At 44.2% G+C, this 20,891-nt stretch overlaps 1 protein-coding gene across 2 annotated transcripts in view; it reads right to left on the reverse strand.

Annotated features, from left to right (window-relative positions):
* PPP1R42 (protein phosphatase 1 regulatory subunit 42) overlaps positions 1 to 20,891 on the reverse strand; it is a 1,058,014-nt gene that overhangs the window by 268,490 nt on the left and 768,633 nt on the right. For both annotated transcript variants that reach the window (XM_069621142.1, XM_069621141.1), the window contains one exon: positions 8,015 to 8,131. In XM_069621142.1, the coding sequence (XP_069477243.1) occupies positions 8,015 to 8,131 (117 nt within the window). The remainder of the gene's footprint in view (positions 1 to 8,014; positions 8,132 to 20,891) is intronic.

The following is a 20,891-nucleotide window of genomic DNA, read 5'->3' on the forward strand; positions in this document are numbered from 1 at the left end:
ACTAAACGTTCATAAGGTTATCTAACCCAAAACAAGGAACTTAAGCACATAAATCTACAACAAATGCAAAACTTTTCTTTCTTTTTACAAAAATGATACAAACATTTTATTTTGAAGAAAACAACAATAGTCGGGACTGCAACAAGTACTTTTCATTGTGACACAACGAGAAAAAAAATGCTATTAAGTCCATGAAAACTTGATTAACTTTTTCGAATACAGTTCATAGCTACCGAACTTTGTATCATTCTCGTTTTGAGTGAAACTGTCAACAGTGATGTTGTAATGCCAAATCCGATCATCGATCTATAAATGCAAGACTTTGCGTTCTTCACCAAAAACTATCTTCCATGACCAACGAGTAATGTACGCACATGGCGTAACATTGCAGAGGAGAAATTAGTGCTTTAAAATTGAAATTAAAAGCAACAGTTTTACATCTGCATGTTTCTACAACCTATACACCCCCATATTGCGCCGTGTTACTGCAACCGAAAAAAGGATAGATTGTTGTCTGGCGGTCGTCCCAGATGATTGTTATTACATATCCGTTGTTGATAATTATTGTCCAAATACTGTTGAAGAAACTGTCAGCCGCTAAGCTGTACCCATGACATGCGCACATCAGGATTTTATAACTATAAAACCAAGAAGGCAATAACATATTTCAGTAACCACTTTACAGTTAAATATCCACAGTACATTCTTTTTTTTGGCTATACATTTAAGTTACAATTCACACGTACAATGTCTATTCTTTGTGTCAAATTGAACATTCATCCGTCAGGATGTTCATCATATGGCACAAGTTCAATCCACACTTCAAAAAATATTATTTAAAATCTTGCTTACATTGCATTTTGCAAATCCATTCTTCCAATGTAGCAGAGGACCAACCGCTTCAAAGCACAGTTTTCCGAAATAGAAACTTTACTTTCCAACATCAGCTTTCAATGTAGTGAATTTTATCATTTCTTTGTGGATTTTTGACACATTTACTACTTCGAATTCTTAGTGCGGTTTATTGAAGGACACATAACAATGAGCCCCTTCATGTGCCGTTCACACGGTGCCCAAGTCACCTTCGTTTTCAGAAACACACGCCACAAAATTTAACAATATTACTGGCAATCGGTGTACTCAAAAACAACAGAATATTTGAAGTAAACCACATAGCACAATATTTAATTCCATTCTACCGCCATCAATGCACCTGTTCCCAATACATTTACGTTTTCTTTAAAAAATAACCTCAGGCATGGTCCACACAGGCACGGATTCCCTACACGTCAATAATAATCTGCCCCTTGCTTTCTGCTATGAGAAGAGTTTCCCCAGCAGAGACTTGCAGCAACAAGATCTAAGGTATTGTGAAGAAAAGTAGGTTGTCAAAAAGATCTGCAGATAGTGTGTTCCACCGTCTCAGACAGCCTTTTGGATAATGCAAGGGTATTGACTTTCATCCTTAAACCAACCACAAAAACATCACACTTTGTCCACCATAATAAGCCTGAACAAATAATAGTAACTTTAATACAAGTACACGAAAAGTGTAGACATACGAACAGTGGAATACAGGCTTACTAGTTTCTGTGTACATCTATTCCCACAATCATATCCATTTCTGCAATCATGCAGAAATCCCTCGTTGCCCTCCACAGTAAGATGTAAATGTGCAAAGGCCACAGGCACATGTTCATAATGCACATTGGCATACAAATTCCTTTGCCTGTTATTTCAATGTTGACTAACACTGTGGCACATAAACATTTGGTGTATTGCAATCTGCAGCCACTTATCATTGAACCTACTTTCCCGCATGTCCAATTACATCCAGCTCAATTACATAATTCCTTCATATTACAAACACTTTGTACTCCCACTACATTACCTACAATTACTATACACATATTACTACTGTGGTCGTTGTGCCCACCGCACAGAAACTGGCCACTGACCAAGGCACAATTAACTATATAACAAGTACTTACCATACACCGTCAACTAATAAAACTTACTCTGACCCTCATGCAAATGAAGGGATGTCTGCAGACACCGAAATAGACAGCGGAATCAGCAGCATTTCCAAACCCTTTTTCACCTATAAAACAGGACCACATTGCCTTCATTCCACTTCCCTACCATTTCTATGCCTTCTTCCAGCCATCAATTGAACCCAAATGTCTTTTCCAAGCCATCCGTCCACAGTGCTATCTGTGAACGGCCTTTTTCAGCCTACAAGCATCATAACATCTTTTTTCCACTCATCCACCCTTCCCAACCCCTCTTTCCACCACCAAATGACCCAATATGTGTTTTCCAGACCTTTTTTCCCAACCCGCGGTCCGCGGCTAGCTGTGCCTGTCCGCGGATCCAACATGGCGGGCGTTTCGGAAAATTTGACGCACCTGCTTTTCATCATCCAATCAGTGGGCGTGTGCGTGGACATCACGTCGTCCTCTGTGCCAATCGGAGGCCCGTCTGCAGACCAAACAGTGAATTGAGTCTGCGGACCAAACCCAGATATCACTAATTTCTTTGTACCTACTTTTTGGTTGTTTTAAAACAAACTACTGGATGGATTTACACAAAATTTACAAAAGCATGCTTTCGGGACCAAGCCGCCTCTCCTGCTGCAAATTTGGTGAAAATCCGTCCAGCGATTTGGGCTGTAGGCGTGAGCAAAATACATTTTCCATCGCGTTTATGGGAAAAACCACACATTTTGGGACCCCTCCTATAACTTTCACCCCCCTTGACAAAACCTCACCAGGCTTCGCAGGAATGATCTGACGGGCCATATACTTATTTTACAGACTTTCGTGAGGACTGGTCTGAGGGGGCAAAGTTATAAGCCGCCCAAAAAGTGCTCTTCCTATGGGTTGAGCAACTTAACTATAACTACAGGGCGGCTACTGCAGGCCCTGTAATATTATATATATATATATATACAGTGCCTCCACCTATTGAATGAAGGGCAACTGAACCCAGAAAAAATTATACGAGAGCAATGCCTTACTACCACATGAATATTACGACAACAATATCCAGGATATGTCGGATGTTTTTTATTATTGTAACAAGACATATCAAATAAACTTCCAATACAACAGTCAGTTGCTGGCAACCTATTTACACATTACTGGGTAAACCGTACCACAGCTGGTACAGAGGCAGTTTAGCTAGGGAGAATACCAAATGGTGATTCCTCTATTTTTTCAATGGTTGAAGGCAGCTGTTTGTGAACTGATCCTTTAACTATGAAATGTGTTAGTATGTCTAAAGTCTGGATCATACTCCACTATGAGGAATGAACAGTATCCTCTTTTGTGGAAACCTAATGTAAATCCCCACTGTTAATTTATACATGGCACCTGCTGATATACCCAGGATTTCTGTCAAAGTTAGAGACTTGAGAAGTGGGTTACACGTGGGGCATCCGACCCTGTGACCACCTTAGCTTACAAGGAAAACCACCCTGCACCCTGTTCTACAGAGATGAAGGCCTAAATAAAACTATTAAACTTCCATCTTTGTACCTGTGAGGCACAACGCCTCCTCCACTCAACAGGGGAGCACCGAACAGAGACCCCTTCGCAGAAACTGACTAGCTGCCGCTAATTTCTCCTCTCACCACCAACTCACCATTAACGCTCCTGTTCATATTTTACTTTAGGAGGCAATATAACTCTCCTGATTACAGGATGACTGCCCTCCCTCATTTCCTTTCTCTACAACTATTATATATCTCTGTATTGTTGCACATGATCTACTTGTCAGCCAGTCTGTTATCTTAATTAATCTTTTGTAACGCGCTTAATACCGGAGACCAGTCTCTAAGCATGGGACTGGGATTCAAACCTGTGTTGCTCTGCGTTGGCTTGCTTCCAAGGAACACGTATTACCCCTGAGCGACCCCTCCTGGCCCAAACCATAATGATGTCCAAAACCTCTCCTGGGTGACTCTTCCATGTCCATGTACATGGGCTAGACCAGTGATGGCGAATGCGTGGCACGCGTGCCGCTGCCGGCACGCCGAGCCATCTCTGTGGGCACGCCGTGACTACAGTCATACACTGTAGTCACGGCGTCGGCTCCCGCGGACTACATCTCCCACAGTTCTCTGGGGAGAACCCTCCCCAGAGAACACTGAAGCCACGCCCCCGCTATCAAACATCTGACGCACCTGCGTGGGATATCACCTGACACACGGACACCACAGGAGTGACTGGAGTGAACGGAGCGACCGGGGACTGACCCCACACCGATTCCAGCAAATCAAGTAAGTTCTATAACCAATTGCCGACCGGGCCATAGCCAAAAGATGGCTACAGCACGGTCGGCTTATTCTGGGAGGGCGTCCATGGACGTCCTCCCAGAGAATCTTGCTCCCGCGCGCCCTACAGTGCGAGGGGAGAGGGGAAGAGAGAGAGAGATGCAATGTTCTGCCCATACTATGCAGTGCTGTGCAATACTCTGCCCATGCTGTGCAATACTCTGCCCATACTATGCAATACTCTGCAGTATTCTGCCCATACTCTGCAGTATTCTGCCAAACTGAATAAAGCCTTTTTTTAACTAACTTACTACTCTTAGAGCGGCGCTGCTCTATCTAATAACAAAAAGGGCTCATTATTAGTGTCATTGTGAAACATTTTCCCCCCTCATTGGTGTATATGGCCTCATTATAGATGTCATTGGGAAACATCATTGGGGGGGAATTGTGGCCCTATCTTTGGTGTCATTGGGAGGAATGTGTGCCCCTTCATTGGTGTGAGTGGGGGGCATTATAACCTATTGTTAGTATAAGTGGATAAATCAGTGAGTTGCTCTTCTACAATTCTGTGTTTATTATGTACCTTTTTTGTGAAATGTTGCAATAATATTTTTGGTATAGGTAGGTAGGGATAGATTTGTATTGGGTGCTTCATCCGTCTTTATTTTAAAAAGAATTGTGTTTTTTGTAGACTTGAACACCCAAAAATGAGTACATCAAAGAAGGCAAAATTAAAAACAGATAGTGGAAGATCATTCCAAGAGGCCTGGACACAGTCATTTGGAGTGATTGAACGCAATGGGAAAGCGTTTTGTGTTCTGTGTAGTGAAAGTGTTGTATCTCGCACATCAAGTGTCAGACGTCATTTTGATACCAACCATAAAAGTGTTGCGGAACTTGGTAAAGCTGAAAGAAAAGAGTTTCTTGATGGGAAATTAAGGAAATATCACTGCCAGTATCGTAGTTTTTGCAACTATCTTTCTAAAACAAATTATCTGGCAACTGCCAGCTTTGAAATTTCACTGTACATAGCAAAACATGGGAAGCCCCTCTCTGATGGCGATTTTATCAAAACGGCCATGTTGGCTGTGAGTAATTCCCTTTTTCATGATTTCCCAAACAAGGACAAAATTAAGCAACAAATCTCTGAAATGCCACTTAGCAGAAATACTGTTAAAGATAGAGTCCTGCGTATGGCAAGTGATGTTAGTCAGCAGCTCACCACTGACTTACAAAAGGCAGCCTGTTACTCCATGTGCTTGGATGAAAGCACAGATATAAATAATCATGCAAGGCTAGCAGTAATTTTGCGTTATGCTGTTGGTGACACCATGAGAGAAGAGCTCATGAAACTGGTGTCTTTGCCTGGAAGAACACAAGGGATAGATATCTACAATGCTGTGATGGAGGCTTTTTTGTCACAAGACATAAGGCCAGAAAAAGTGGTTTCAGTTACTAGTGATGGGGCACCTTCCATGGTGGGGGTAACATCTGGTTTCATACAGTTTTTTGTTAAAGAAGCAAAGCATCCAGTCATTCAATTTCATTGTATTATACATCAAGAAGCTCTTTGTGCCAAGGAAAGCAGCAAAAAATGAGACGATATTCTCAAGGATGTCACAAAAATGGTGAATTACATCATGGCTCGTGCTCTTAATTGTTGACAGTTTCAAGCACTTCTTGATGAGGTACAGGCACAGTATAATACTTTACTTATGTACAATAATGTACGGTGGCTAAGCAGAGGAAGGCTCTTGGAGAGATTTGTAGCCTGCTTGGATGAAATTACACTGTTTATGAATGAAAAGGGGCAGGAATATCCACAGCTCACTGATATGACCTGGCTCACCAACCTCATGTTTTTTACTGATTTTACAATACACTTCAACGTACTGAACAAAAAACTGCAAGGTTTAGGGAAAACAGCAGAAAGGATGTTTTCTGATATCAGAACATATGAGAGAAAACTGCAGGTTTTTGAAAGAGACCTTGAAAATGGGCAGCTGAAATATTTTCCAAATCTAAAAATGTATTTGGAAAATTCTACAACATTTACAGACAATCCAAACCATCATGAAATCTACAAGGAATTTTCTAGCATTATAGTAGTTGCAAAGGAGAATTTTAGTAACAAATTTTTACAGTTCCGTAAAATGGAGACAACCCTGTGTTTTCTTACGTCTCCAGATAAAGCCAAATGTGAAGAACTTGATCTTTCCTGCTTACACTGGTTAGATTTAGAAAATCTTGAAATGGAGCTACTGGAATTTCAAGAAAGCTCTTTCTGGAAAAATAAATTCTATGACCTGCGTGCAACACTTGAGAAGATGGAGTGTGAAGGGATAACAGAGGACAGCACAGTTGCTAGTTCGGAAAATGAAATCCTTAAAGTGTGGAATTCTCTGCCAAATAATTTTAAGTCAATGAAAACACTTGGGATTGCTTTTCTTTCCTTGTTTGGGTCATCGTATGCTTGTGAGCAGCTGTTTTCAGCATTGAATTATATCAAATGTGATGCCAGAAATAGACTAACAGATGAATTCAGTGCTGTATGTGTTGCTCTTAAACTAACAGAGTATGAGCCAAGGTTTGACAAGTTATCAGCATGCATACAACAGCAAAAATCACATTAATTGTGCCCACAAAAGGCGTCTTTAAAAAAAATACATGCACGTGTACAGTTGTTGTTTGTTTTTTTTGTTTTTTTCAATAAAAAAAAATGTTTAATGGAAAGCTCTGTTATTGTGTTTTTCTTTTTAAACAAAAGCTGTTAATTAGTTTGAAAAACTGTACGAATTGTTTTTTCTAAACTAAAACCTCGTTATTCAGGTTTAATTGCAGTGTTGGCACTTTGAAAAAAATAAGTCGTTTTGGTTTGCAGTTTGGGCACTTGGGCTCAAAAAGGTTTGCCATCACTGGGCTAGACCCTCTCTAGGGACCCAAGTCATATGATATGCATAATGACAGTTCTTCTGTCATTATGTGTTTGGATTCTCACCTCCCCAGGACAGAAAGGGAATAATCTGAGGAAATGCTAAATGATACTCCACTCAGTAAGGGAATATGTTCACAGCATCACTCAGCTGAAAACAGTCCGTTACCTTTCACTGCCTGATATACTCTCTCCGCAGACACCTCATGCTTCTGTACCCTGTCATGCATCATCACAGTCATTAGCACAGTTAACTGTTAGTCATACAGTTACTGGGTTACAGCTACTCCTTGCCAGCCTCCATGGAGACATCCTGCTGCCACCTACTGTCTGACCCCTCGCTACCGCAGTGCAGAGCGACCCACCAATGAACATTAGCAGGAACTACCAATATGAAAGTTTAACTCCTTAGATCCCAGGCAGCATTTTCACATCTACTGGATAATTAAATAAGAAATACATCACTTGAAGTCTATAAAATGATATGGGGTTACACATGTGCAATGTATTATTTCAATTGTAATACCCATGCTGTCTTTCAGGGGAATATTTCTTGATAAGCTGGCATCTGGTATTTTACCCTTCAGGTGAGCAGACATCAATTGCCAATTCATGTTTTACATTTAAACTCTCATACTCCCATGTCCAATGCTTTCCATCATCCAGTAGAATGTGGGTTGTGAGCATATTGCACACATGCAATTAAGTAATCATGTGCATTAAGTACCCTGCATGGTGATTTTTATGAAAATGATACCAATGAGGCAAGTTTGCAGACTTTATGAACAATTCATACTAAACATTACCTCTATTTCTCTCAAGTGGTTGTCCATTGCAACAAGTTGGGATATGTTTTCCAAAATGGCTAAGTCTTTAAGTTCATCAATGTGGTTGTTGCTGATATTCAAAATCGTGAGAGATTTCTGTAAAACAAATAGCAGATGTAAGAAAGAAACACTGTAGTGTTTTTATATATTATATGATGTTCACATTTGGACATACATACATATTTTTTGAAATATGGAGCACAACTTTAGCTAAAAAGTAAAACAATTCAGCAAGAATGTAAAAAATCTATTAACATATATAAAACGCTTAGGTATGTTTCCGTACTCAGCTGATGCAATTTATCAGTGTTAGGTTGCCCTCTGCTGTCCAAATGGCAAACTGTACCCACTTCAACAACAGCTACCATTTCAACAAACACAATGAGCACGGTTCTACGCTTCAACTTTCACCTTCCACTATCGCAAACATTTGAAAGTTACTTCTTTCTACCCCCCACTTCTCTTCACACAGGGCACAGCAGTTCCAGTGTCAATTAACAGTTAATTACTGGCTCAACGTTTCAGTCTCTAAAGAGCGAAACACTGCAGGGTGAATGCTTCCTCATGAGCTAAAATTGAAAGTAGGTACTGTAATTATGCTACTACGCAATCTTATTCCATCACAGGGACTCTGCAATGGAACAAGGTTAACAATTACGTGCCTACAAAGACACATCATAGAGCCCGTGTGATTGATGGAACTTAAATACTGTTCTTATACCGCACATACCTCTCATTCCATCTGATATGTTTAGCCTTTTTAATGACCATTAATAAGTCACAGGGACCTACGCCCCCTTCCTGGAAGCGATTAGTGGTAATTCTGATATTTAAGAAGGGGGACAGAACTGACCCTATGAATTATCGACCGATATTGACCTTTAAAATATGCTAGAATGCCATAGGTTATGCCAGGAACTGCAAGTGTTATTTCAGGAAGGCTCTGCATGACTGTGGAAGGAGTTGAGATCAGTTGCTGTCACATGACATGGAACGGTCAAAAAAAGAAGAGTCTTTCTATGGCTGAGCAGGAGCAAGCCGAACTGGAAGCTGGATTCTGGGAGACAGTGGCGTGAGACCTCACAGAGGTGGACCGATTGGTCCCACAACTATGCGATACTGCCTGCCCAGAACGTCCGCAGAGACACTGCAGGACTGCAGAGAGAAGAGCAAAGCCAAACAAGTGTTCGATGGGGACACAGAAGCCCGACACCCCTCGTGATCGCCTTCGTCTCAGTAATTGTATGAGAATAAGAATTGTGGAAGAAAGCGTCAGGAGTGATCTCCTTCATCTCAGTAAACACATTGAGAATAAGACTTGTGAAGAAAGCCTCAAGAGTGATCTCCCTCATCCCAGTAATAGCATTAAGGATAAGAACAGTTGCAACGAACACCTTGGAAGGAATCTCATTCATTTCAATAATTGTTCTAACAGTAACCAAAGCAAACAGAATCCCCAGAGCATTAACCCTTGTCTCAATAAGTGGGACAAGACTGTTAAAATCAGAGATAAAGAGTGTGATACATTCAAGTGAGCCCTCACAGAAGTGTGGAGAGTTACTAGAAGGGCTCATAAGAACCATTGTGAAAAACAGATAGAAGAGCACTTTGAGTCAAGGAACCAGATGAAGCGAGTCATTCTCCTGGATTGCATTTGTTGAATCAGAAGCTAAAGATTGTAAAGGACTGTCAGGAGAAGGTTGAACTTGTGGAGCCAGGAGAAGGGAGCCATTCTCCTGGCATTTTCACTTCAAAATGTGAACTGAAATAAAGACTGTTAAACATTGCCCCTAGGGCTGATCCCTACAGAACCAGGAGAGGGGAGTCATCTCCTGGTACTATTTAGGTTTCTTTCTGTTGTTTACTGCTAGGGCTAAAGTAGAGGAGAATTTCGTACAGAGGACGGATATTCAGTTGGACTTCCACCCCGATAACGATCACCCAAGTTATTCCTTGGTTAGGTCGGGACCACCCTCTACAACTAGGAAAAGGTAGGCATTTTCTTCTTTCTTGAACTAAAAATCATATTGAAATGCCACCTCTTTCTCAGACTCCTCACTCAAGCATGCCACAATAGGTGGCCTTAAAAGAAGATTCAATGCCAATGAGGCTGCAGAAAGGCCCGCGAAAGTAAGGCCGTCGCCTGTTCACCAGCCTGTTAACCTGCCGACACTGCCGTCTGCCAGTCCCCAAGGCCACCGAAACCCGCCTGTTAAGGTATCATTGCGCTTGTAACATCACAAATTGACAAGGGGGGTGGGTCATGGGAGTCTCTCTGCCAGGCATTAGTCCTGGTTACGAGAGACTTACCCAGAGTCTTTAGCTCACTATCTTTCACAGAGAAGAAATATCCCAAACATATCAGTCTTTGTCCTGCCCTGGGGCAGTCCAGCACCGAAATGCTAGGCAATTCTCCTCTGAACAAGAGTACCAACAGCATCCCCCAGACACGTGTTTCGGGATGCTGTTGGTACTCTTGTTCAGAGGAGAATTGCCTAGCATTTCGGTGCTGGACTGCCCTCAGGACAAAGACTGATATGTTTGGGATATTTCTTCTCTGTGAAAGATAGTGAGCTAAAGACTCTGGCTAAGTCTCTCATAACCAGGACTAATGTCTGGCAGAGAGACTCCCAGGACCCCCTTGTCAATTTGCATATTCAAGTAACCTTGGGTCTCACCCTAAGTTACTAGGGGAATCCAGACGTGGACCCCTTGCTCACTATTCTTAGAGAGGCACAGCTCCTCCCTACTGATGAGGTCCAACCAGACCGAAACACGTGTCTGGGGATGCTTTGGTACTCTTGTTCAGAGGAGAATTGCCTAGCATTTCGGTGCTGGATTGCCCCAGGGCAGGACAAAGACTGATATGTTTGGGATATTTCTTCTCTGTGAAAGATAGTGAGCTAAAGACTCTGGGTAAGTCTCTCGTAACCAGGACTAATGTCTGGCAGAGAGACTCCCAGGACCCCCCTTGTCAATTTGCTTGTAACATCACTGCTCAGTTGAGCCACAACTTTTTCTGCTGCTCACACTACTCAACTGAACGTTATTGTACCTAATCTTTGCTTCAGGGTATCGCGAAAGTCCTGCATCCAACCCAAAGTTACTTTTCTCTCCTAACCTATTGGTGGTAATCTATGGTATGCCCCATCTGATCAACAGCCCCTCTGCTCTCAGATACCACCCTTGCACGCCAACTCCACCATTCTTTGCGGTCCACCAAGCACTACAGTAACTTAATACTTGCATTCCTGTCCAACCTGCATGTGCATTCCTGCTTCTCAGTTGCTGCCTCATGCACGCGACCCCAAATATGTTAATTTGATATCTAGGTGTGCACTTCAGCCCATTGTGCCATTTCAAATCTAGGTGTTGTGCATTTTAAACCTAGGCGTTGTGCTTTTTATGCATTTTTTAGCCTATTGTACCATGTCAAATCTAGGTGCTGTGCATTTTTAGCCCATTGTGCCATGTCAAATCTAGGTGCTGTGCATTTTTAGCCCATTGTGCCATTTCAAATCTAGGTGCTGTGCATTTTAAACCTATGCGTTGTGCTTTTGATGCATTTTTGAGCCTATTGTGCCATGTCAACTCTAGGTACTGTGCATTTTTAGCCCATTGTGCCATGTCAAATCTAGGTGCTGTGCATTTTTAGCCCATTGTGCCATTTCAAATCTACGTGCTGTGCATTTTAAACCTAGGTGTTGTGCTCTTTAGCCCACTGTGGCATTTAGCTCCCTGACATTGAATCTAGCCTACTGTATCACGCATTACATCCCCGCAATTCATGTCTGATATTTGAATCCAACTTAATGTATTCTACAACTGCCTTACTGTGTTGTGCCTGACAAATGCTGTACTCTCACTGTGCTGCCTTAGTCACTTTATGTTTGTTGCTTTTAATCATTGACAGTCTCCCCATGTCTGCTGTCTTAGCTATATAGGTCACTGATACCGTGGCCCCATCCAATTACACTATATCCTGACCTGTGACCAACCTCCTGGGTATCCCACTCAGGTAGCTAGCACTTTCAACATGCACGCCAGTGTGCTACTGTCACTATACTACACTGCAGCCTTACTGGCTGCCCTAGTCACACAGTCACCCATTACAACAGCCCCACCCCAGCGTGCTGAACCCGACTTGCCACCGCATAGTCTGACCCACATCACCTAGCATCACTAATTGCAACCATGACTCCCACTTCGATCCAGGCAGCTTCCACTGCTGGCTCCCACAACTCTAGTGACCATGCCAACCAATACCTCAATGACCCAGTTCTATGGTTGAAACACTTTGCTACAAAACCCACCCCCAACCAGCCTTGCCCTCTCTTACTAAGAAATAAGAGATTAGGCACTAGACTCCGCCTACGGCACACCCGCTTCAACATTACCAAGCAATACTTACATACTCCACTTGACCCACCTGCACCTAGCCCCACACGCAAATCCACCTCCACTAGGGCCGAAGCGCCCGGGTTCAAGGGTGCCCTTATCAACGCTAGATCTCACAGCACACGCATTAGACATTGCTGACCTCATCACCACCTCTGACCTTGACTTTGTCGCCATATCTGAAACTTGGTTAAATGCTGCATCTGGTCCTTCACTAGCCTTGGCGTTACCGCCTGATTACGGCATCATGCGATGTGACCGCTCCACTGCCCTATCCAGAGGCGGTGGCGTGGCCTTCATCCACAAAAATTCTATCGACTTAAGGCTGGTCCCTAATACCAAACTCGAATCAGCTGAGTCACTGTCTATCAAACTGTCACTAACGCCCAACCAAACGGCCACCCTCCACTTTATCTATAGGCCCCCAGGCCCAGCACCGACCTTTATCGGCGAAATATCCACTCTCCTCATTGACAAAACCAATAATAACTCACAGACAATCATCCTAGGCGACCTGATGCCTCCGGGCCCGATGGCTGCGCGGTATAAATAAAACAAATACAAATACAAATACAAAAATAGAGAGCATAGGAATCTAGTAGACATTATGAGCAAGAAGATTTGGCAATGATCTTTATTGCCAATTCTACTATAAGGAGGCATGGAAGCCATGGAAAATCCAATAGGTCTGGCTTTGCTAATGGACAGGGTAAAACCTTTTTGGTCTGTGCCGGGCATACACAAATATCTTCTCTATTTTTTACCAGTGATTGATACGTTGTACCTTTAACGCTTGGTGGATTAGAGTATGCATTCCGATTATTTTTATACATACTCCTGCCTGGACTTTGAGGTCCTTTCATCTCAAACTGCATACCAAACAGGGACAGTTGAATTCTTCACGCCCACTCCCAGCCCCTCTATTGGAATTAAGATTTTGAACACGGACTGCACAATTATAAGGTGAGCCAAAGGGTTCTTAAAGGAGACTGTTTGACTTGCTCCTGTCTGAGCATCTAGATTGGGAAGGACAAGTTACTTACCTGTAACTCCTGTTCTCCAGCATTGGAATCTTTGATGGATTCACATGCCCATGAATATTCTCTGTCGTCCGGCTGAGAATCCTCCGTAATAACAAAGCAGTTTTGCTTTAAACTTAAAACACTGTTCGGTACTTGTATAGCTCATTGCTGTTACTTTGGGCCATACTGCCCCCCGCCAATGACAGTGGTCCTCCTTAGCTCCACCCCTGGTTACCATCTTCAGATTTAAAAGCGCATGTAATGTGGCAGTAGGAACCAAAGAAAAGCCATGGAGAGGAAGGCAGGATGGTCGCATGTGAATCCATGAAAGATACCAATGCTGGAGAACAAGAGTTACATTTAAGTAACTTGTTCCTTCTCCAGCATTGGATCTTTCATGGATTCACATGCCCATGAATATGATTATGTAGCAATAAATACACAACAACCAATGGGAGGCTGTACAGGTCTCAATAGCAGCAATGGAAAAAAACCTCACCTCTGGAACACTCATCTCAAGCACCGCTTGGCCAACACAGGACTCCTCCCTGGAATCCCTGTCAACACAGTAGAATTTCGTGAAGGTGTGGGTAGACCTCCACGTAGAAGCCCTACAGATGTCAAGCAGGAAACACCAGACAGGAACGCCGTAGTAGAAGCCACGGCTCTGGTGGAATGTGCTATTGGTCTACCTGGCAGTGGCCTGTCCGCCAACAGACGACAATACGAGATGCAGCAAGATAGCCACCTGCAAATGGAATCCTTTGACAGTGCCCTCCCTTGTTCAATGGGTCCAAAGTTACAAAAGGTTGTGAAGTTTTGCAAAAGTCTTTTATGCATGTGATATAAAACTGTAAAGCACTGGCAACGTTTGGTGATTGCAATTCCCTCTCTGCCGGAGAGGTGGGAGAGCCAAAGAACACAGGTAGGAATGGCGGCTCGTTCAGGTGAAAAGTCGATGGAGCCTTTGGCATAATTGAGGGGCGAGTAAGCAGCACCACCCTGGATTGATGGAAAGTGAAATCCGGTGGCTTGCAGAAGAGAGCTTGCAACTCCCCAACATGTCTAGCAGATGTAACAGCCACTAGAAAAAAAATCTTCCATGAGAGAAACTTTAGAGGGGCTCAATGCTCAAAAGGCAGCTCCTTGAGTTTGCAGAGAACCAGATTGAGCTCCCACACTGGAGCTGGTGCTTAAACTGGAGGGAATGTCTGGGACAGACCCATGAAGAACTCCTTAACCAGCCTATGAGACCACACGTAAGGCTTGCCCGCTGTGCAAGTATAATCGAGAGATAGCCGCAAGATTGACCTTTATGGATGCGGATGCGTGTGCCAGCCCTGCCTTTGCCAATGATAGAAGATATGGCAGTATTTGATTAGCCTTGATTTGAAGAGGGTTGTGCCCTTGTCAATGACACCATATAGTGAAACGTTTCCACTTCTGCTTGTAGCAGGAGATAGTGGATGGAGCTCAAGCCATTGCCAGAATTATTCTGCATTCCAAAGGCAATGTGAAGTGTCCAAATTCTAGGGCTGAAGGAGCCAAGCCATCAACTTCAGGGACGCTGGGTTGTGGTACAGAACAGACCCTCCTTCTCTGCAGAGCATATCCGTAAGAGAAGGCAGTCTGATGAAAGGTGCTACCAACAGATGTAGAAGGTTGGAATACCAAATTTGCTGTGGCCAGGTTGGAGCAATGAGGATCATCTTGCATGAATGCATTCATTACCCATAGAAGAAGTGGGATTGGAGGGAATGCATATTTATTTATTACATTTGTTATACAGCCATACCCTAAGGTATCGTGGCGTAGTTACAGACAATTAATAGAATGTACAAACTTAACAATTGTGGGCATGAGGCAACATCCCCGCATGGTTGTAAGAGAGTTCAAAATTACATAAGTAACATTCTTGACAATTATGGGCAGGAGAAGGGTGTAAGGTCCAGCAGGTAACAGAGCATAGGGCTGTAAGTAACTATGACCTTTGGTGTTATTAGAATTGGTTAAATAACCAAGTTTACAGTGATTTTTTGAATAGTTGGTGGGATTCTTCTCGTTTGATGTTAGTTGGGAGAGTGTTCCAGTGTTTGGGGCTAGAACTTTGAAGCTGCTGCCCCCTGCTCTTGTGCTTTTGAATCTGGGGATAGCAAGGAGGAAGCTATTGCTGGATCTGAGCTGCCTGGAGGAGGCTTTGTAAGTAACAGGGTTGTTGAGATATTTGGGTGATTTGTTGGCAATGCATTTGTGTGTAATGCATACGGTTTTGTAGATAATTCTTGCCTTAATGGGAAGCCAGTGATTGTTTTTCCTGATGGTTGAGATATGCTCATTCTTTTTAATTCCCAGTGCGGCTCGGAGTGCTTTATTCTGCATGAGTTGGAATTTGGACGGGTTGGCATTGGACGTACCTAGTAGGGGTACATTACAGTAGTCCAATTTAGAGAGTATAAGGGCTCTTGCTAATGTGATGCAGTTTTTTGGTGTGAGGAATTTGCGACTTAATGAGATGAGCTTGGTGGAGTACGAGGTGGCTGAAGAGAGGGCATTGACTTGTTTGGTCATGGATAAGTTGGTATCAAGGTAAACACCTAGAGTTTTCACCTGTTTGAGAACTGGGATTGTGGTGTCATCTATGGTGGAGGAAGAATAAGAAGGCTGAAGTGATTTTATTCTGGGGGCAGAACCAATTATGAGCCGCTCAGTTTTATCGTCGTTTAGACAGAGACTGTTGTGGGCCATCCAGTTTTGGATAAGAGCATATATTTGGTTGATAAGTAGGGTGTCAGGTTCATAGTTGCCTGATAGGGGGATAAGGATCTGGGTGTCATCAGCGAAGTTGGTGTAAATGACATCCATGGCACCCTGGGCTGCGAAGAGTAGCTTTGTGTATGCGTTGTAGAGGGTGGGGGAGAGGCAGGATCCTTGGGGAACGCCTATGAGGACTGGTATGGGGTCAGCAGAGGCTTTGCCGATGGATACTCTTGAGGTCCTGTCAGCCAGGAAGGATTTGACCCAGCTCGTAGCGTCCTTGGAGAAGTTGAAGTTATTGGAGAGGGTGGCACAGAGTTTGTCGTGGTCGACCAGGTCGAAAGCGGCAGAGGGGTCTGAAAGCATTAGAAGACAAAGTTTGCCTGCGTCTCTGTTTGCGTCCATTTGTATTTTCAAATCGAGGAGGGCCATTTTGGTGCTATGGTTGGGGGGGGGGGAGCCTGATTGTCGGTCGCCCAGTGATTGATTTTGTTCAAGGTGGTTCTGGATTTGGGTGTATGCTATTTTGTCAATTATCTTCAGTCGGAAGGGGACTGTTGTAATTGGGCAGTAGTTAGTGGGAATGGAGGGGTCTAGTGTAGGTTTTTTTAGTAGAGGAGTTACCAAGGCTTTTTTTATGCTGATGAGGACCGTATTGGAATTAAAGGAGGCACTGACAAAGTTAGTGATGAGAGGGGTTAGTGTGGAAGCACAGAGTTTGACTAACTGAGGGGGGAAGTGATCTTCTTTGCAGTTGGACGCTTTTAGTTTGGCTACGGTGTCTAGTACCTCTTTGTGGGTGACGGGGGTGAAGTGGAAGGGAGTCGTGGGCTTGGTGGATGTAGCGTCCTCGTGGGTGGTGAGTTGTTTGCCTGCTAGGCATTGTTTTTTGGACGCAATTTTATTTTATAGTAAGAGAATTTTGGAGCCTAGTGCATCTTAGATAGTGGTGCACCAGGTTTTGCTGGCATTGGCTGGAGGAGCGGCTTGACAGGGGTTCACTAGTTCTCTGAGTATGGAGAATAATTCCTTCAAATTGGAGGAGGCATTGGTGATTCTTTGGTTGAGAGCGTTCGCTTTATTGGTTATTATGGCTGCTTTGTAGATTTTGTTGGCGTTGTTAAAGGCCTTTGCTGAGTCAGGGGTATGGAATTATTTGTGGGCTTGTTCAAACGCTCTCTTGGTGCATCTCAAGGCAACTAGTTCATCATTGAACCAGAAGCTTGTGCGTTTTGTCGGTTCTGCGGGCTTTAGTGATGACGGGTGCTAATGAGTCAATGGTGTTTGAGAGGGAATTATTGTAACACTCTGCCAGGTCGGCAGGGTCATTCCTGTCTGGGTTGGAGGCCGCTAGTGACGCTTGTAGGGCAGGGGAGAGGTTTTCAGCTGTGAGTTTTTTTATATTTCTGGTTTCATAGGTTTCTGGTTTGTTAGTTGCTGGAGGGTCTGGGGCACTATCGTTCAGAGAGAAGCCAACAATGTGGTGATCGGACCAGTCTGGGGGTAGGACCGAGACGAGAGATATTTGAGAGTTAAGTGAGAGGATCCAATCCAATATTCTACCTTTATCATCGGTAGGGGTGTTAACTAGTTGGACAAAACTCATGTCTTGCATGGCTGAGTAGAATGGCAATGCTGTATGATCAAGAGGATAATGCATTTGGTGTTCGGCTTGATAAGGGGGGGCGAGAAGATGAGGGATGTCTAAATCTGGGTAAGTGTTTTTGTTTGGGGCTCTGTACACGACCAAGAAGTTGGTAGTGGTTTTGGGGTTGGAGGTGTATTTGGCTAAAAGGAGTTTGTATCCTTGCGTAGTTTCAATGGGGCATACTCTGATTTGAAGTTAAGATTTGGCTATTAGGGCGACTCTGCCTGCTTGGGTGTGGGTTCTATCAGTCCTGAGAATGTTGAAGCCAGGGGGGATGGCAAGGGCTAGCAGTGGGCCTGAGGCATGGTGTAGCCAGGTTTCAGTGACTACTAGAATGTGGAGATGTTGGTCAATGATGAGGTCATGGATTTCAATGGCGTGGGCGCCAAGTGTTCGGGCATTGATGAGTGCGCAGTTGAGTTTGGGTAGGGGGCCGGTGGAGAGGTATACGTGCTGCCTGTAGATAAGAGAGGTTTTGGTGTTCTGGGGTTGTTTAGGAGGGGCTTTAGTGGGGCATTTCTGTTGGTGGCTATTAGTTATGATATTAGTTAAGGAGGCAGATTTGTTGAATTTTAGTGAGTTGGTCCAGGATCCGAGTCTATTGCTTCTGGCGAGACCTGAGATGGGTTTGGTTTTGTAGGTCTCTTTGGTGGAGGTTGGGGAGGAGGTGGTCTGGGTGTGTGCGGGATCTGGGTTGGTAAGGCCTTTGTTGGGAATCGTGAGGCTTTGTTGATGTGGGTGAGGAAATGCGGGTGTGGACGGTAGAAATAGGGTCGGGCAAGGGATAGGGTGCTGGCGTTGGCAGGCTGGTCTAGCTAGGCCATTGTTGAATTTGAGGAAAGTGCCGCCAGTTAAGGGGATGTTGTTAGGCATGAAGAAAAATGGGAACTTGATAGCTAGTATGTGGTTTAGCATAGTAATGAGAAAAAGGTGATGTTGCTAATGTATACAGCTGTATAGAATAATAATCAGGTGGTGCTAACAGGCCGCGAGGGATAGTGGGCACAATTCTAACAAGGAGCGACTTGCACTAGCAATCAAAATATCAAAGTGCTAGTAGGCACCATGGGATAGCAGGCGCAATGCTAGTATTTGCGACTCGCACCGGTAAGCAAAAATACAAACCAGAACAGTTTGGCTAGCAGATGGGAGCTGGGGTGGCGGCCTGAGCATGAGAGTACTATGCCTAACATGTATTGCAAAGCAATTGTCAGTTAACCAGTGCAGACAGGCTGGTGCCCCAGGGGGGACTGAATGTCTAGGACTAGTCTCCAGATAGGATTGGTTGGAGGTAGGAAGTCAAGTTATGCTGGTGAGAGGCATTCACTAAAAGGTTGTTAAAAAATCTAGGCATGCATCAATGGAAGGATGCAAAATACATGTGCTGACAAGGAACAAAATTGTATTTAGACAGGGTAAACTAATTCATAATTGACATAGAACCTGCATAGGTGCACATAGATAGTAACGTAGTAAAGGAATATAGGAATAGGTCCTCCCAGGGCATGGACAAAGTGTCCCCCAGATTCCTTCCTTGAGGGTACCTGCTGGCAAACTGCTTGCACTTGGAGTTGGTGGCTGTGGCGAACAAGTTGATCTGTGGGCAACCCCACCTTGAGAAAAGATGAAGAACTTGATATTGATGGAGTTGCCATTCGTGGCAGGACCGCAGTTCCCTGCTGAGGGAATCTGTAATAGCATTCTGGATCCCAGCAAGGTGAAAGAGAATGAGGAACATGTCCTGGAATAGTGCGCAGTGCCACAGTGTCTGTGCCGCCTTGGGCAAAACAGGGGAGCGGGTCCCTTCCTCCTTCCTGATGTAGAACATTGTGGTGGTGTTGGCTGTGAAAATGCAAATCACCTTCCCTTGGAGCTGGGGTTGGAAGGACTTGAGAGCCCAGAAAAACAACTCAGAGCTCCAACACATTGATATGTAGTATCTTCTCTTCCGGCTGCCATGGAACCTTACAGTGTGTGCTCCCCAACCTTCCAGGGAGGTGTCTTTTGTCATGGTGGCCTGATGTGCCGGTGAGTGCACCAGGGCGCCTTGCGTGGTGCGCTGTGAATGAGTCCACCAATGCAGAGTCTGGCGAAACGACAGGTTGAGTGAGATCTTGTAGTTCCAGGAGTTGTTTGCACCTGGCATCTAGGAACTAATAGACAGATCTCATATGCAGTCTGCAGTGAGGCACTAGAGGGATGCATGAGGACATTGTCTCGAGTACTTACTTGATTGAGCAAACTGTTGTCAGTTGGAGAGAGGACAGCTGCTGAATTATGCGAAGTGGTGCACACCCTTGGTGCCGACTTTAGGCTGAATGGCAGGGCCTTGAATTGGTAGTGCTTCCCTTGAACCACGAAGCGAAGGAAAAGCCTGTGTTTCCTATGGATTGGTATGTGGAAATATGCATCCCCCAAATCCAGGGACAAGATAAAATCCCACAGTTCCAGTTGTTCCAGCACATGCTGAAGGCTGACCATGCAGAACTTTTTTTGATTTTAGGAACTTGTTGAGATCCTTGAGGTCCAGGATGGGTCTCCACCCAGCAGACTATTTTCTCACCATAAAGTATCTGAAGTACACGCCGGAGCCCTGGAGGTGCAATGGAATGGCTTTCATGGCCCCTATTTGCATCAGGGACTGAACCTCTTGTAGGAGGAGTGGCAGATGTTGTTCTTGCCTTCATAGTGGAGGAATGGAGGGGCATTTGTCTTGATGTTGTCGGTGGCGATGTTTAGCCATTGCTCAGCAAACTGCGATAGCCAGCCTTCCAATGGGGTGAAGTGTGGGCTCGAGACCTGGTGCTGGTTTGGCTTGTTTTGGGGTTTGCCTGCGATCTTCATCTGTATGCCTCCTGCGAACTGGTGCGGGATGGTTGCCGATAGGCAGGCGGATAATCTCTGGAGGTCCCAGAGAATCTGCCCCTTACCGGAACGAAAGGACTGTCTTCTCTGTTGCAGGGTCCCCAGAGACCTAGCAGTATCTGTGTCTATTTTGATGGCTAACAGTGTCTCATCAGCATCTTTCCCAAAG

The sequence above is a fragment of the Ambystoma mexicanum genome, chromosome 5q (assembly GCF_040938575.1).
Source record: "Ambystoma mexicanum isolate Mex_15411 chromosome 5q, UKY_AmexF1_1, whole genome shotgun sequence".
Taxonomy (NCBI): Eukaryota; Metazoa; Chordata; class Amphibia; order Caudata; family Ambystomatidae; genus Ambystoma; species Ambystoma mexicanum.